A 17,350-nucleotide genomic window follows, 5' to 3' on the forward strand; every position below is an offset into this window, starting at 1 on the left:
ATCTTGACATGTTAGATTGATGGTCTACACCTCCCCACATAGGTGCACAAGGGTAGACAGTCAAAAATATACACACAGGTGCCCTCACTGATACATGCAATGTTTCAAATCAGTTCTTAGATCTCCTCCTCTTAAACCTAAGCAATCAAGACAATCTACCATATAACAAAGAAAAATATCTTTAATAATTTAAAAATAAAATAAGTTTAATATCTGAAGTAAGATATGAAAAAGTAATAACAAAAATAATAATTATTAATATCTTCAGAAAATAAGATATTGGACACTGGATCTCTGAACACACTCAGGATGCCATAAATAAACAAAGAACATTAGAGAATGAATAAGAAACTCTAAGATGAAAGAAAATGAAGATACGTATTTTCAAAATTTAAGAGGTAAAGCTAAAGGAATTTTTACAGCAAAATTTGTGGGTGTATGATGCTTGTATGAAAAAAGACAAAAGATGTAGTCCAGCTGGTAGATCATGAAGATCACAATTAAAATTTCAACAGTCTTCCTCTAGCAAGTCAAATGTGTAAGCAGAAAGTAATTCCCTAAGAAACTTGAAAAAGTAAAAGAAAAAAAGAAAAAGAAAAAAAGAATATTTTTTCCTAATGAAACGCTATCAACTAAAAAAATGAAAACATACGTGCAATTTTTCTTTTAGCCAAACACTTTGATCTGTCCGACTGTTTTGTCTTCGTTTTCTGCAATCCATTCTCCTCTTTTGCTTCCTGTGTAAACAGGAGATATAAGAGTAAATGACACTTAAAATAGTAATTTCTCCATTTCTTCCATATTTCTTTTGATTAGTGGAAGCCTTTGAATTATCAGTGACTCTTAAAATGGTACACATAAGGAAATCCTTTTTTTTTTTTTTTAATTTAAAAAAGAGAGCATGTCTCTCTTTGGCCTCGGCGGCAGAAGCAAGATGACGAAAGGAACATCATCCTTCGGAAAGCGAAAGCGTTGCAACAAGATGCACACGTTGTGCCGCTGCTGTGGCTCTAAGGTCTACCACCTTCAGAAGTCTACCTGTGGCAAATGCGGCTACCCTGCCAAACGCAAGAGAAAGTATAACTGGAGTGCCAAGGCTAAGAGACGAAACACTACCGGGACCGGGCAGATGAGGCACCTAAAAATTGTCTACCGAAGATTCAGACATGGATTCCATGAAGGGACAACCCCTAAACCCAAGAGGGCAGCTGTTGCAGCATCCAGTTCATCTTGAGGATTTCAATCTGTTATAAAATAAATGTTCTGGTTTCCAAAATGAAAAGAGAGAGAGAGAGAGAGAGCATACAAGATCTAGAACCAATCAAACCATAAAAATGAAATTGTGTAATACGTTGACATGATTACCTACCATATATATAGAATCACATAAAAGCTGCCCAAGACATCTACCCATCAAGATCAGAGACTCTTGATTCAATAACTGTCTGAATTCAGTATATATTTATTTATTGTAAATCATTCTTTGACCACTGGTTAGTGAAAAGAAATAAAGTAAAGGAATTCTCCAAAAATCAATAGAAAACCAAATATACCCACCCCATCCCACATCAAATCTTAGAAAGCAGCACTTGAGAGACAGAGCAGGCAGCATGAGTTTGAGACCAGTCTGATCTATACAGTGAGTTCCAGGACAGCCAGAACCATGTAGAGACACTGTCTTAAAACAACAATAACAACAAAACTGAATAAGTAGCACTGAAAAACACCAAATAAGATAACCAAAAAAGAAATAGAAAAAGCAATTAAAAAAAAAGCCTAAGAGAAAGCAGATGAAAGAGAATAGAGACAAAGATGATACATATATAATTGAGGATCCTAAGGACAGAAACAAAATATTCAATTGTAGCCCAAGAAAACTTTTAGGTGGGGAGACGAATGAAACAAAAAAGTGTCTATCATTCTCTAAGAATCAATTTCCCAGAGAAATTGCTAAGCAAATACTAAGCAAATAAAAGAAAAATTCCTAAAACATTCAGATGACAGACACAATAACTAATCCTCAAAAAGGAAAGTTAGTAGATATTCCAAAATCAGCTTACAAAAGCAAAAATATAAACAAACAAACAAAGCCTAAAGGCAATAAACTAAAGAATTACAAGACAGTACTGGAGAGGTGGCTCAGAGGTGAAGAGCACTGGCTACTCTTTCAGAGGTCCTGAGTTCAATTCCCAGCAACCACATGGTGGCTAACAGCCATCTGTAATGAGATCTGGTGCCCTCTTCTGGCCTGCAGGCATACATGCAGGCAGAACACTGTATATATTATAAATAAAAAAAATCTTTAAAAAAATAAAAACAAGGCAAAAATGTTTAAACAAAGGATTCTGTATCTCATCAAACAAACATCATAAAACATTTAAGAACTCAGGAAATGTTATAACACCGTTTTAACAAATCTAGTAAACAAAAAAAGTGATTTGAGAAAAAAATGGGGAAAGAAAACAGTAAATATTTAAAATACTTAATTTTATATCTAAGAATAAAACAAAATTAGAGACAAATACAAAATGAGCCAGTGAGATGGCTCTAACTTGTCAGGAGAGCCTGATGGCCTGTGTTAGAACTCTGAAACGCACGGCAAAGTGGAAGAGAAGAACTCACTCCACAAAGCTGTCCTCTACCCTACACACATTCTATGACATAAACACTAATAAATAAATAATATAAAAGTGAGAATGAGAATCACACTTTTTCTGGAAAGAAGTTGTCTACAAAGACTGATGTACTGATTAAAATTTGGAATGTTTTGGGTCCTAATTACAACTTATCTTGGGCTATCTTTACCCCTCAAAGACCCATTCTTTGCCTACCTATGTGTTGGACCTAACATCCTATGGCTAACGGATTAAATCCTTTTGGAATGTTTTAACAAAAACTCAAGTTTTCACCAACCAAAAGTTTAAGAGCTATCATATAGTATTTAAAATCTATAACTGAGATTTTGCTACTTTGTTATATAACCACCTACTTAATGTACCTATCAAATTTTTTTAAAAAACGCTTTGATTTATGACTTTCTTTTTTCTGTTATCATAGAAATATCATGAAACTGCTACCACACTAGAACATGGAACTTGGGGTAACCTCAATCTGTGTTCTAGACCATGTCACACATATCTGGCTTCAGAATAAACTATCTCTTATCCTTTCTCAGGTGAGAACTGTGTTTTTACATTGAAAAAAAAAATATATAGCCAGGCGGTGGTGGTGCACGCCTTTAATCCCAGTACTTAGGAGGCAGAGGCAGGTGGATCTCTGTGAGTTCAAAGCCAGACTGGTCTAAAAAGTGAGTTCCAGGACAGCCAAGGTTGCTACACAAAGAAACCCTGTATTAGGGGGAAAAAACAGAAAAATATATTAATGTTCTACTTTCTAATAATGAAGGAAATTATGCTATTAAATAAAAAAGCATAAAATAAAATAAATCCATCAACTACTACATAGGTTGAAAGTAAAAGTCAAATAATACCGATCAAAACTGAAAAACCGGACAATGCCCAAAAGAAGACAATAAACAGAATTATGAAAAGCACACTATAAAAGTAATTATTAGCATAACATCAAACAATTTCTATCAGTATTCTCACAGCAACTACAAGGACCAGCCTGATCTACATAGTAAGTTTCAGGCCAGCCAGTTCTACAAAGTGAAAGATCCTATCCTAACTAGCAACACATTAAGGAACTTACATCATCCTTAGGAAGCACAAAATTAAAGTCAAACTCTGAGCACAGATGCAAGATTTGGTACTTTAATCAACCATCAGGTACAGTGAAAAATCACAAAAGCAAGAGAAACCAGAAGTAGAGGTGTGGTTTGAATGTGAAATGTGCTCCCATAGGCTTGTTTGTTTGAATACTTGCTTCCCAGATAGTGGCCTTGTTTGGGAGGATTACAGAACCTTTAGGAGTTAGAGTCTCACTGCAAAGAAGTGGGTCACTAGGGGAAGGTCTTGAGGCCTTTCAGTCTGTCCTTCTTCCTGTTCACATTCTGCTTCCTGAGTATAGATGCAATGTAAACAATAGCTTCCTGCTCCTCCTACCCAGCAGCCTCCCTTGCCTGCTGTCATGTCTTCTCTGCCATGACAGGCTATATGACTTTGGAAGTGTAAGACAAACGAAACTCTTTTTCTCTTAAGTTGCTTTTGTCAGGGTATTTTATCACAGCAGTAAAGCAACTGAGACAAAGCCTGGTATTAAGATGTGAGGCCAATGCTATAATAAGCCTGTCTTCCATGTGGTTCTCATGTCTTTGGAACTGGTTAGGGGGTAGAAATATGGAAGTGTTTGGAAATTTGGGAGCCTGTAAGACAAAAATACTGAGAAGGGCTGGAAAGATGGCTCAGAGATTAAGAACACTGGTTGATCTTCCAGAGTTCTTGAAATCAATTACCAGCAACCACATGGTGGCTCCCAACCATAATGAGATCTGCTGCCCTCTTCTGGTGTGGAGGCATGCATGCAGACAGAACATTTTACAAAGTAAATAAATAAATCTTAGAGGGGAAAAAAGAATGCTGAGACAAGCATGAACAGCAGGGCACAGACCATGCGTTTTCAGAGAAAAACAATGACTATCAGGAACTGGGAAAGAGATAATTTATGTACACAAAACACTCTTAAGGGGGGCTGGAAAGATGGCTCAGTGGTTAAGAGCATTGCCTGCTCTTCCAGAGGTCCTGAGTTCAATTCCCAGCAAACACATGGTGGCTCACAACCATCTGTAATGAGGTCTGGTGCCCTCTTCTGGCCTGCAGACATACACACAGACAGAATATTGTATACATAATAAATAAATAAATATTAAAAAAAAAAAACCTCATAAGAACAGACCCATGCCCAGCAGTAGGAAACTCACACACACTCAAAGGCATTTTTGGAGGTTCTCTGTCTCATAATGCTTTGTTTGAGCACTATTTTTCTTTTGTCCTTACAGGTCTTTTGTGTACACATTACAATTTTCCTGCTGTGTTTTTAAAGGATTTCTGTGTATGAACTTGTGTGTCACAGCACCTATATGTTTTGTGCATTTTTTCTTTGGTTCTTTTTTTTCTGTTTCATCCTATTTCAGCTTGTTATTATTTTATCTTATTAATTTTTAGATGCTAGCTTGTACTCTAATGAGATAGGGCAAGAGTGTGGATTTGAGTGGTGAGGAATTTGAGAGGATCTGGAAGGAGTTGGGAGAGGTGAAATATTATAAAAAGAGTATATTGTATGAAAAAGATCTATTTTTCAATAAGAAAATTAAAATTTCAAGCCAGGTGGTGATAGCATACACCTTTAATTCCAGCATTTGGAAGTCAGAGGCAAACTGATCTCTGTGAGTTTGATGCCAGCCTGGTCTACAAGAACTAGTTCCAGGACAGGCTCCAAAGCTACAAGAAACCTTGTCTCAAAAAACCAAAAAGAGAAGAAGAAAGAAGAAGAAGGAAGAAGGAAGAAGAAGGAGGAGGAGGAAGAGGAGGAGGAGGAAGAGGAGGAAGAAGAAGAAGAAGAAGAGGAGGAGGAGGAGGAGGAGGAAGAGGAAGAAGAAGAAGAAGAAGAAGAAGAAGAAGAAGAGGAGGAGGAGGAGGAGGAAGGAAGAAAAAGAAGAAGAAAGAAGGAGGAGGAGGAGGAGGAAGAAGAAGAAGAAAAAAGGAAGAAGGAAGAAGAAAGGAGAAGAAAAAAAGAAAATTTAAATTTAAAAAGAAAACTAAGGAAAAGCAAAGGAAAGTAAAACAAATACAGCAATGAGGCAATAAGTAAAAAGAACAGAAGAAGAACACACCAAAATACGGAAGTGTCTGCAGTGATGAGCCAAAGATGCTCATGTCGTGCCTTCCATGCATGTGAATAGAGACATACACACAAACACCCGCCCCACACAGACAGACACAGACCTAAGTAAATAGTTGCAATAAGTGAAGTGAAATGTAGGGAGATGGCAGAAGAGACATGTACTCTATTGAAAAAAATCTTAACAGGCAAAGAAATGGAAACAGATCTGAGATCACTGAAGAGATAAAACCTAAAGCATGTGACAATCAATAAGGGGTAAAAGATGAAAAAAGGAGTCAAAAGCAATTCTAAAATTTATAGTCAGAGAAAAATGAATACTTTTCCCATTGACAATGGCTTGGCTCATCATGTACTGTTTTTCTGATCTAACAGGCAGATAAAAAAGAAAGAGAAACAGTAAATAAGAAGATTTAAAATCTAGAAAAACCTCTCTCCTAGAAGCCTTTCCATATGATGCACCTTCTTGGTTCAGTTGGGAGTGTGCTTCCCTAGCATGTACAAAGAAGCCCAAGCTCCATCCCAAGCGGCATCCACATTTTCTTTACTTCCCAAACACACAAAAATTACACTTTATATTTGGTTCAATTTAGAAGTTCTAAAATATTATATTGGGTTAACATATTACAAAAAGGGAAACTATAATTTATCCCCAGCAAACAGCATAGCTATTTTCTTTTAAATAACTCATAATTCCACTTAGAAATCTATAGAAAACCAAGTAAAAACTGCACAAAGTCAGCAAGCTAGTGTGAAGGTACAGCTGAAACAAACCCTTGTGGGTAAAGAGGTCTAGCCTGAGACCTACAACTCCATGTTAAATACTGACCTCTCCATCACTATCAGATATCACTATGAGTAAGTCCTCAAGTCTACGCTTCTTCTTTATACTGACGGGACTGGTGGTTTCTCGATCCTTCTTCTCTGAGTTATGGCTTTCAGAGGCTTCTTTAATTTTTTTCTTTCTTCGTGGCATCCTTTTGCCTGAAATGCAAGTTCAATAATTTACTCAAAGTATACGTTTCTAATCCAGAGGCTATTCAATGTGGTTATGTAAAAGTAAATGACAGCCATTTAAGGGAAATGATTCTAGATTTTAGAACTCTTCACTCACTATTCATTAAAATTTTTGTCAATTTTTTTCTGCAAAGAAATATATACTTGTATGCATATCCCTATCTATACAGGTGATGGACATATATATGCATCCATATAAACACATACAAATAAATCTAATCTCTCTAGTGAAATTTCAATAGAATAAAAACAATTTATCTTGGTTCTTATACATTAATTTACACAACTGATTTCCTCAAGTATACAGTAACAATTTATCCAAAAGATCTTTTTAAAAAATACTAATACTCTTAATCAGGCACAATTGCTCCCAGCACATCAGAAAGTAGAAGCAGGAAGATAACAAGATAGAAGCTAAACCAGAAAACAGAACTATGGTCTCTAAAATTTAACAACAACAACAACAAAAAAAATCAATGCCTCAATCTGATAAGGGACTATCCCAAAAATTTCATAGCTAATGTTTATATATTTATATAATCATAGCATGAAGTCTAATTGGCCTTAAAAATAAGAATTCAGAGTCAGCTATCAGGGGGTGAAAGTTGAAGAATCAGCGAAGCACAGCAGCAGCCACTAGAGAGTTTTTGCCTCAGTCCAACTGCTCCTCAGACTGCAATGAGCTCCTGTCATTTATCTCCCAGTCACAACCCTTCCAGTCTCCACCTCCTTAGCACTGGGATTAAAGGCGTGACTCCCAAATACTGGGATTAAAGGTTTGAACCACACCTCTTGGCTCTGTTTCTCTTTTAGACTGGATCAATTTCGTGTAGCCCAGGGTAGCCTTGACCTAACAGAGATCTGTAACAGAGCCTCCCAAGTGTTGGAATTAAAGGTGTGTGCCACCACTGCCTGGCCTCTATGGCTAACTGCTGTGGCTAGTTTTGCACTCTGATCTTCAGGCAAGCTTTATTTGTTACATCATACACAAAATATCACCACGTGTAATAATTTAGATAGAATGTATTTAAAGGTAAAATACTGACTTCTCAAGACAAAGAACAGGGCAAACATGTCTGCTTTGGTTGTGTCATGTGCCTATAATACCAGATTACTTGTATGCTGAAACAGAAGGATTGTAAGATGGAAACAACACTGAACAAAAAATAGAGAGATCATGCCTCAGAAAAAGAAGAAAAAGAATGTTTGCTTTCATCACCAAAGATTATAGTGGAGGCTCTAGGTAGGTTAATTAAGGTGCCTCAAAGGGTAGAAGATGGCAGTCCTTCTCAGTGGAAGGTGTGTGTGTTCATAACCACGTGTGCCCACATACAAGCAAAAATAAAAGATTTCAAACACACCTTGAGCAATAATAGTTATCATTGACAGAATTACAGGCAGAGTTACAGGCAGTTCTAAATCACCAGGTGGGATACAGGGAATTTAAACCAGTGTCCTCTGAAGAGCAGTCAATGCTCTTATCCACTGACACATTTTTCCATCACCCAATTATACTTTTTTAGAAGACTTATTTAAGTTTATGTATGAGTGTCTTGCCTGCATGTATTATGTGTACCACTGTGTGTCTGGTGCCTGCAGAGGACAGAAGAGGGTGCCCAATCCTCTGGAACTGGAGTTATGCACAGGTGCTGAGAACCAAACCTAAGTCCTCTAGAAAAGCAGTAAGTGCTCTTAAATGCTGAGCCATCTCTCTACACCAGTGGTTCTCAACCTCCTAATGCTGCGACCATTAGGTTCCTCATGCTGTAGTGGCCCCCAACCATAAAATTATTTTTGTTGCGACTTCATAACTGTAATTTTGCTACTGCTGTAAATTGCAATGTAAATAAATGCAAGATATCTGATATGTAACACTTTTGAAAGGGTTGGTTGACCCCAAAGGATTCAAGATCCACAGATTGAGAACCAATGCTCTATACACTAACTTCTACTTCAAACAGCATAAAAAATACTAAAACCCTAGCCAGTAGTGGTGGTGCACGCCTTTAACCCCACCAGTACTTGGGAGGCAGAGACAGGTGCATCTCTGGGTTCAGCACCAAGCTGGTTCAGCCTGATCTACAGAGCGAGTTCCAGAACAGTCAGGACTACAAAGAAAAACCCTGTCTCAAAAAAAATCAAAATCAAAATAATAATATCCTTATGAATAAATTAAACAAAAAGTATATAAAATTTAGAACTAAAAATCTTAGACTATTCTTTAAAAGGAGGTAGAAATTAAAGTCAGTGGAAGGTGTGTGTGTGTGTGTGTGTGTGTGTGTGTGTGTTCATACCCACATGTGCCCACACACAGGCAAAAATAAAAGATTTCTACCGGGAGGTGGTGGCGCACTCCGAGCACTTGGGAAGTAGAGGCAGGCGGATCTCTGTGAGTTCGAGGCCAGCCTGGTCTACAGAGTGACAGAGAAACTCTGTCTCGAAAAATCAAATAAATAAATAAGATTTTAAACACACCTTGAGCAATAATAGTTATCACTGACAGAATCAATGGACAAACTTCTGGTTATCTCATACTCACTACAGGTTATTCCTCCCAAGAACTCTTACATGGTAGGCATCACTAACACGTTGGGAAACAGTAAAAAATAAAAATAATAAAATAATAAAAAAGTTGGCAAGTGACTCTGCTGAGAAACGACACACGATGCATCTGATTCCAAAACTAGACTTCCTTTGACCTAACTACAAAGCACTGTCTCTCAAAACAAACACGAAAACCCTACATGTCGAGCTCACTTTCTCCTCCGCAGTTAAACAGGAGTCAAGTGACAGGATTCACGCCAGCTCCACCCCTGCGGAGACCACGCTCGGGTCCCGCCTGTCATCGTCCACCGGGGAAACTCAGCCGCTCTGCAGACGACGCAAAGTGGTGGATGGCACAGGTTTCAGTCTTTCTCGACTGACTACGGCAGGAGGATCGCGAGTTAGAGGCCATCTTGGGACGCAGTGAGTTAAAAAGAGCCGGGGGGCGGGGAGGTGTCTTAGGCGAGGAACTAGGGAAGCCAACTCCCACTCGACAACCAAAGTAGCGTCGGGGAGGCGGGGGCCTAGTCCCGTCCCGTCCTCGAAGTCTGTTAGTCGGGCCGGCGACGGCGAAGCCAGCTAGCTCGCTCCCGGGAGGCTGTGGGCGCGCAGGGCCCGGGAGGCCGCGGGCCGCCCTCACGGGAAGGGCGCACTAGGGGCTCGGAAGCCAGGGCTCGTTTCGAGCCACCAGCGTGGCCCCGCGTGGACTCCCGCGCGGCTGAGCGGCCTACTCATTAGGCGGCGTGCCTCAGGCGCAGCGGCCGCCGGCGGGCAGAGAGCGGGAAGCAGGCGCGACCCTGTCGGCCGCAGGGGGCCGAGGCGATGCGTACTCACCCGCCGCTCCGCTGAGCGCCTCCCGAACGCTGAGGATCGCGAGCGACCGCAACTCCTCAGAAAGTGAAGAGCGCGCGAGGCGGAGACGGGGTGGGGCGGGGGCGGGGCGCGCAGACGCAGACGCAGGCTCGGGGCAGCGTGGGCCGAACTAACCACCCGGAAGCCGCGCCCTCAAGAGTGCTTTGGCTAGAACTTGGCCGTGGTTTGAAGGAAACCAAGGAAAGTCACTAGGGTCTCAAATACCTATAGTAAAATCTTCGAAATCAGCTCTGCTACATCAAGCCTTCTCTGATACTTTATTTGTATGAATTCTGAGTTACATTGAAATTAAATATTTGCATAACTACTTAGAAAGTCTCGGATGGTAAATTAATGTCTGATCGTCTCAGTAGAAAGCGAACACCCTGAAACTCAGCTATGGCACGTAGCAATTAGAACGGAACACTTCTGATGATTTGATGTGATGCATTTTTATAACAACGTCATTTGTAGAAAAAGAGAGGCTGGAAAGATGGCTTAGCGGTTAAGAGCATGTACTGCTCTTGCAGAGGACCCAAGTTTGGTTACTAGAACCCACATAGGGTGGCTCACAACTGCCTGTAACTCCAGCTCTAGGCATCTAATGCGTTCTAACCTTTGCAAGTCTGGCATTCATACACATACATAGATATAAAACCAAAGCTTTTCAATACTGAAACTTCTACAAGCAAGTATAACTTTCAGATAACCCATTTCCTTGAAAAAAATACATGCTAACAGCAGAAATATCTAATACAACAAAGATGAATAAAACATGAAATATTCATACAATAAAATTCTACAATTAAAGCTCAACTGAATCCTACGTAACACTTTATAGCTCCTAACAAATCTTACTGATGCCGGGCCTTTAATCCCGGAACTCAGAAGGCCTTGGCAGACAAGCCAGGCCAGCCAGGGCTACATTTCTCAAAAAAAAAAAAAGGGGGGGTGAGGGTGGGGGAGTAGTAGTAGTTTTACTGAAATAATAGCGAGCCAATAAACAAATAATAAACAAATATTAAAAGATTTGCACATGTCTCGAAAAACCAAAAAAATAAAAAATAAAATAAAAGATTTGCACAAACTTACAGAAAACAGTATATATAGTGTATATATTTAAACTATAAATAGCTCATAGTTTGCAGAAAACTATGTATTAAGATCATAGATTAGGGGCTGGAGAGATGGCTCAGTGGTTAAGAGCACTAGCTGCTGTTCCAGAGGACCTGGGTTCAATTCCCAGCACCCACATAGTGACTCATGACTGTCTTTAACTCCACTTCCTGGAAATCTGGCACCCTCACATAGACAAATGTGCAGGCAAAACATCAATGCACATAAAATAAAAATAAATAAATATTTTAAAAAAATATCATAGATTAAAGGACCAGTTGGATAGATGGGTACACATCATGGTAATAATATAAAATCATAGATTAATGGACCAGATAGATAGATGGATATACATCATGGTAATAATATGGAAATGAGAGGAAGAAGTAAAGAGAAAGTGGGAATAAACAGGACTTCAGATAGATGTCAAGGCCAGGACTGATAGCACACACCTAAAATCCAAGCACTCGAGAAGCTGAGACAGGAAGATTGCCACAGGTTGGAATCTGGCCTGAGCTACACAGAAAGCAATAAGCCAATCAGGGCTGTATTCCAAGACCCTGTCCTCAAAAGAGGAACGATAATAATAAATAAGTAACAAGTTGTCAACAGTTGGAGAGCAGAACACAGGTACATTATTCTTAGTACTTTTCTGTAATATTTAAATTCTGGAATATCTTTCCTGTATTCCCCTAGGTCACCGACTTCTAAACCATCCTTCAAAAGCCAGCTCAACTATTTATAACCTGTTCATTTCTCCTATTGCTTCCTTGGTTGCTTAGATATTGTGTCCCATAATATGCTATAATTACTTACCACATGTATCTATAGCTTCCCTAAGACTTGTGAGCCATCTTATAACATTGTCCATGGAACCAGCAGGATGGTTCAGCGGGTAAAGGCACTTGTCACCAAATCTGACAACCCGTCTGGCGGAAGGAGAGTACCAACCCTGCAAGTTGTCCTCTCCCCTCTGGATACAAGGCATGGCACACTTTCTTGTACATGTACACACACACACACACACACACACACACACACACACACACAAAACAAAAAAATATATAAAGATTAAAAATATTGCCCATGTAACATCAGCAGGTAGCAAAGGGCTCAGCCCAAACAAAACACTCAATATCTGTGAATTGAATATCAGAAGAATTAAGCTGGGAGCAGGGATCACATAAGACCTCAAGACAGCAATCCATGGGCGAATGACCTGGAACATACAGCAAAGGAGACCCTGCCTCATAAGGTGGAAGATGGGAAGCAGCTCCTTAGAGCTGTCATCTGACCTCCACCATGGCACAAACACGCCCCTACTCACATACATCACACGTGAGCATACACACATGCCAAATGTTTAAAGACTGTGGTTTTCATGCCGTGCACTATCTCTGGGGCAGGGCGTCCCTGTGTAGCTGAGGACGATCTGAACATACTGTGCAGCACTAATTATCAGTGGAAGGAGGGAAATGCAGCCTAGCAGTGGCACGAGGAGCTCCCACTCTTCTGCAGGAGCCTCCAGTCATACAATGCCAAGTCCTTGACCATGCAGCACATAACAGGATTTTAGGATGAAGTCAGACACGGAGGCACACACATATATGGTAGAGGAAACAGGAGCTTAAGGTCAGCCTCAGATACAGCAAGTTCAAAGGCAATCTTCAGACTCTGAGACTGTCTAATAAACAAACAAACAAAACAGTAACTATCAAGAGCCAAAGAGAAGAAAGGTTAGTGAGTTTACAAAACAGTGTCCAGGCAGAATGGCACACACCTTTAATGTCAGCACTCAGGAGAGAGAGGGAAGTGAATCTCTTTCAGTTTAAGGCCAGTTTGGTCTGCATAGTGAGTTCCAGGACAGCCAGGGCTCTGAAGAGAGATCCTACCCAATGAAAACCCCCCAAAAAGCAAAGAAAATACCAGTGATAGAATTCTAGGGTCAACCCCTAACTCAGTCCTACAAAACTCCAGACCTATATTCACTTGTTTATTGAACATTGCACTTAGATGTCTAATAAGCCTCTCTGGCATTAACTGTCAAGATAGCAATGAAGTAAAATAAATACATCTAGAAATATTTTTAAAAAATAAAATTATAAGTAAGGTGCATTTATTTAGATTTAGGTATGAGAAAGAGTTAAACTCAATGTCACAAATACTTTGGTCCTAAGAAAACACAGAATGGAGTCAGGTGGTGGTGGCATCTGCCTTTAATCCCAGCACTCAGGAAGCAGAGGCAGGCAGATATCTGCGAGTTTGAGGCCAGCCTGGTTGACAGAGCAAGTTCCAGGACAGGTTCCAAGCTAAAGAGACACCCTGACTCTAAAAAATCAAAAAGGAAAAGGAAAAAAGAAAGCACAGACTGGTTTTTATTTTAATTACATTTATTTACTCGGTGTGTGTATACATGTTTGGGTCTGCATAAGAGATGGTAAGCTTGTGGAGGCCAGAGGACTATTCTCAAGAGTCGCCACCCTCTGTCTGAGGCAGGCATGCATAGGAGAGAGTTTAGCTGAGGACCCTATTTGAGTTTGGATTATAAATATACACATGCATCCTCTTGTAACAATACACTTGACACCCCAGTTCCTTCACCTGTATGTACTATACACGTTCCTCTCCAAACAATATACCTAGGAAACTCAAAACCTCAACCCCCAGTCTGCATCAGGCTACACATACTCCTATCTCTGAGCAGAAGTTTCTCCACCCCTAGTAACAATCAAATTTAGGCAGTTTCTATTTAAGTGTGTGCCCAATGTATTCAGATATGAAGAACAGAAGGGAGAATCTGGTCTGAACTGGTTTTGGATGATGTGCAGCAAAGCAAAATATCTAGAAATGTTTTAAGGAGAATCCTCTATTTACCATCTCATGATGCCTATGCATAGCTGTGTGTGCATATTTCTAAAATCAGATACATTATGGGAAGGGACATGTACACTAGGAAAAGTCAATACATGAACTAATCTATCAATCAAAGGAGAAAACCACCTGAACTATCCAGCACATAGTAACCAGCCTCACCTTCCTTTAGACTCAATAAAAAACCCGCAAGGTGCATCGTGGGCCCTTGAGTGCCCTCACTCATATGACCTACTGTCAATTGTAATCATTTTATAGAGGGATACTCATAAAATGTATTATTGATTTGCTCCAAATAAAGATAGCATGCTTCTTTTGTAAATCTTTGTGAGCTCTTATCCATTGAATTGAGTGAGAAATGTATCCCATAGACTCATACTTAGTCCCAGGTTGGTGGTGCTGTTGGGGGAGGTTGTAGAACCTCTAGTGGGTGGAGCCTTGCTGAAGGAAGCACATCCCTCAGGGCGGGCTTTGAGAGTGACAGCTGGCTGCACTTCCGCTCTGCTTCTGCACTTCTGCTCTGCTTCTGCACGCGGCTGGGACCTCAAAGTCTCCTATCTGGCCGGCCACTCGCTCCAGGCCTCCTTCCCATTACGGTGTCTCCCTCCAGAGCTGTAAGCCAAATAGTCTCCCTTTTATAAGTCAATTTTAGTCTAGTCTTGGTATTCTATCACAACCACGGAAAAGTCACACCTTATTTTTTCAATTCTTTGAATGAGAGGAAACAAACGACATTCAACCTTGACCCTGCCCACCCAACCCCAATCATTAGTAACACTTGTACCAGGTGAGAGTCCCAGGGATCAAATTCAGGTTGTCAGGCATGGTGGCAAGCACCTTTACAGACTTAGCCAGCCCTTTTCTGCTGGCTCAGTGACTCATGTGTCTTAAACTGGCCTTGAACTCCTGGTCTCCCAATTCTGTCTCCCAAATTGTGGGATTACAGGCCTGTCCCGCCACACTCAGTTTAGTGTGTTGTTTCTAACAGATCCTTTGAGAGGTCTTTAGGAAGACAAGCACTGTCTCAGTAAGCAACTTTGGCTCCTTTGATTATTTTGAAATTTCAACTCTCAGTAGGAAAAACAAACTAGAATCCTGGATCAGAGCATCTGTCACTTCACTGTCTATCTGAAAATCATATCTAAAGTAATGCATGAGTGCACACCTTCAGTCTCAGCACTCAGAACGCAGAAGCAGGTGGACCTTCGGGAGTTCGAGGTCACTCTGGTCTACTTAGTGAGTTCCAGGATAGCCATGGCTACATAGAGAGAACTTGCCTCAAATAATAAGACACCTAATATTTCAGTAATACAATTCAAGTCTGTGCCCTACTTTACTCCATTATTGTGTGAAACCGTGGCTTTTCAGATTTGAACTCTCTGTCTTGCCTTGAGAGATTCCATTTTACAAGCAACTTGTTTTGTTTTGTTTGCTTTTCCAAGACAGGGTTTTTCTGTGTAGCTTTGGAGCCTGTCCTGAAACTCGCTCTGTAGACCAGGCTGGCCTTGAACTCACAGATATCCATTTGCCTCTGTCTCCTGAGTGCTGGAAATAAAGGCTTAGGTCACCACCACCCAGGAAGAGTAAATTAAGATCTTATCAGGAAAAACAGGCCCAAGAACTGTGATCAAACACCACAGACTAAGAAGAGGATCTAACTCCCTCATCTGGATCCCATAGAGTGACTAACACTGAGATGGCAGTAGCCTCTACACTGACCTCAGATATATATTTAGCAAATATATGATGGCAATCCTCCTGTCTCAGCCTCCAGGGTGATGGGATCACAGGCAAGCACTACCACAACTTACTTTTTTTTGTTTGAGTTTTCTTTTTTTGTTTTGTGGGTTTGTTTTGTCTCATTGAGAGAGGATCTACTGTAAAAGAGGCTTGCCTTGAACTCCCGGTCATCTGCATCCACTTCCAGAGTACTTCAGTGGCCTCAAACAGTCTCTTTGTGTAACCCAGGCTAGTCTCAAATTTGCATTTCCCTAGCCTTAATCTTGAAAATTTGGGGATTTTAAATATGAGCCACCTTGATCAGCTATTAACAAACTTTTTTTTTTGAGCAAACTATATAAGATAGACAAGTTTATTACAGAGTAAAGTGTCATCAAGGAATGACAGTGGGCAACGGCCAAAGAGACCACTGGAGAGCAAACCACTTTAGTGGGGTGAGAGTAAACAATGGCCAGAAAGACAAGTGTCCTAGTTACATTTTACGTAGGCTTTATACTATTTTAAAGTCTCTAGCAGATATATAGAATACCAATGGGTATTTTCCTGTCCGGGTAATTGACAGGTGTGTTTGGATTGACTATTTTGAGAGGGGAAAACGTGCGCTTTTGATCTTTATCTGAAAGCCTCCTGCTATGTAGTAATCTCATGAGCTCTTGGAATCAGACTTAGATAATTATCAATTAATGACTTTCTAGGCATTTCAGGACATCACAGGTCTACCCAGAGCCAGAGACGACCCCTCTTGCTGACCTCTGAATTTCCCCCTAACAAGCTTTATTTAAGAAAGGGCCTCATATAGCCCAGGCCGGCATCCACCTCCTGACCATACAACCTGCAACTACAACTCCCCTGTGATGAGACGAAGGGCCTGTGTACCATCATGTCTGGGGTGTGTGTGTGTGTGTGTGTGTGTGTGTGTGTGTGTGTGTGTGTTTGTGGGCTTTTTTTGGTTTGGTTTGGTTTCTCGAGGTAGAGTTTCTCTGCGGACCAGGCTGGCCCCGAACTCACAAATGTCCGCCTGCCTCAATGCTGGGATTCACGGCGTGCGCCACCACAGCCGGCTACCACGTCTGCTTTAACGAACTCCTAAATAAAACACTTCTAGAATCTGGTCCTTCGGTTCCCTACCAAAGAAATGGGAGAAATTTTCCTACATATAACAAAAAGAAATGAGAAGTGTCAGTCAGCGGCTCACCGTGAGCAAAGATGAGAGCCCTGAGCTAAGAACTGCCTGGAACGAAGACGCCTTGGTGTAGTAATCACCACCTACGATTTTTCCTCCAGGTCACCGCACTCAGCCCAAGGTTCCACAGGTACCAAAACAAATTGCGCCTCAGGGCTCCGCCCCAACGTGGTTTGGAGAGCCCGAACCTCGCGAGATTTGTTGACCGGGTCAGCTCCCCGGCCTACC

General features: G+C 40.7%; 2 protein-coding genes across 8 annotated transcripts in view; one reads left to right on the top strand and one right to left on the bottom strand.

The window, feature by feature from the left end:
- The window catches only part of Uimc1 (ubiquitin interaction motif containing 1), a 66,169-nt gene extending 48,890 nt beyond the window's left edge, over nucleotides 1-17,279 (bottom strand). For 5 of the 7 annotated variants that reach the window (XM_085699579.2, XM_085699577.2, XM_085699572.2 and 2 more), the window contains exons 1-3: nucleotides 10,195-10,318; nucleotides 6,629-6,783; nucleotides 653-737 (exon numbers count right to left, since the gene is read on the bottom strand). In XM_085699579.2, coding sequence (XP_085555705.1) covers nucleotides 653-737; nucleotides 6,629-6,775 — 232 coding nt within the window. In that variant the 5' untranslated portion in view covers nucleotides 6,776-6,783; nucleotides 10,195-10,318. Of the gene's footprint in view, nucleotides 1-652; nucleotides 738-6,628; nucleotides 6,784-9,573; nucleotides 9,836-10,194; nucleotides 10,319-17,134 lie in introns of those variants that run through there. The other 2 variants (XM_085699573.2, XM_085699574.2) reach the window with 2 other exon arrangements.
- LOC125409047 (large ribosomal subunit protein eL37-like) lies at nucleotides 918-1,242 on the top strand. Its single transcript, XM_048447811.3, has one exon. The coding sequence runs from the start codon at nucleotides 935-937 to the stop codon at nucleotides 1,232-1,234; it is 300 nt and encodes a 99-aa protein (XP_048303768.2). The 5' UTR covers nucleotides 918-934; the 3' UTR covers nucleotides 1,235-1,242.
- Nucleotides 17,280-17,350: the final 71 nt, after the last annotated feature.

This window comes from Myodes glareolus, chromosome 14 (assembly GCF_982192425.1).
Source record: "Myodes glareolus chromosome 14, mMyoGla1.1, whole genome shotgun sequence".
NCBI lineage: Eukaryota > Metazoa > Chordata > Mammalia > Rodentia > Cricetidae > Myodes > Myodes glareolus.

What these genes read in the sequence shown, in the direction of transcription:
- LOC125409047 (XM_048447811.3), top strand. Translation starts at nt 935, where the DNA reads ATGACGAAAGGAACATCATCCTTCGGAAAGCGAAAGCGTTGCAACAAG.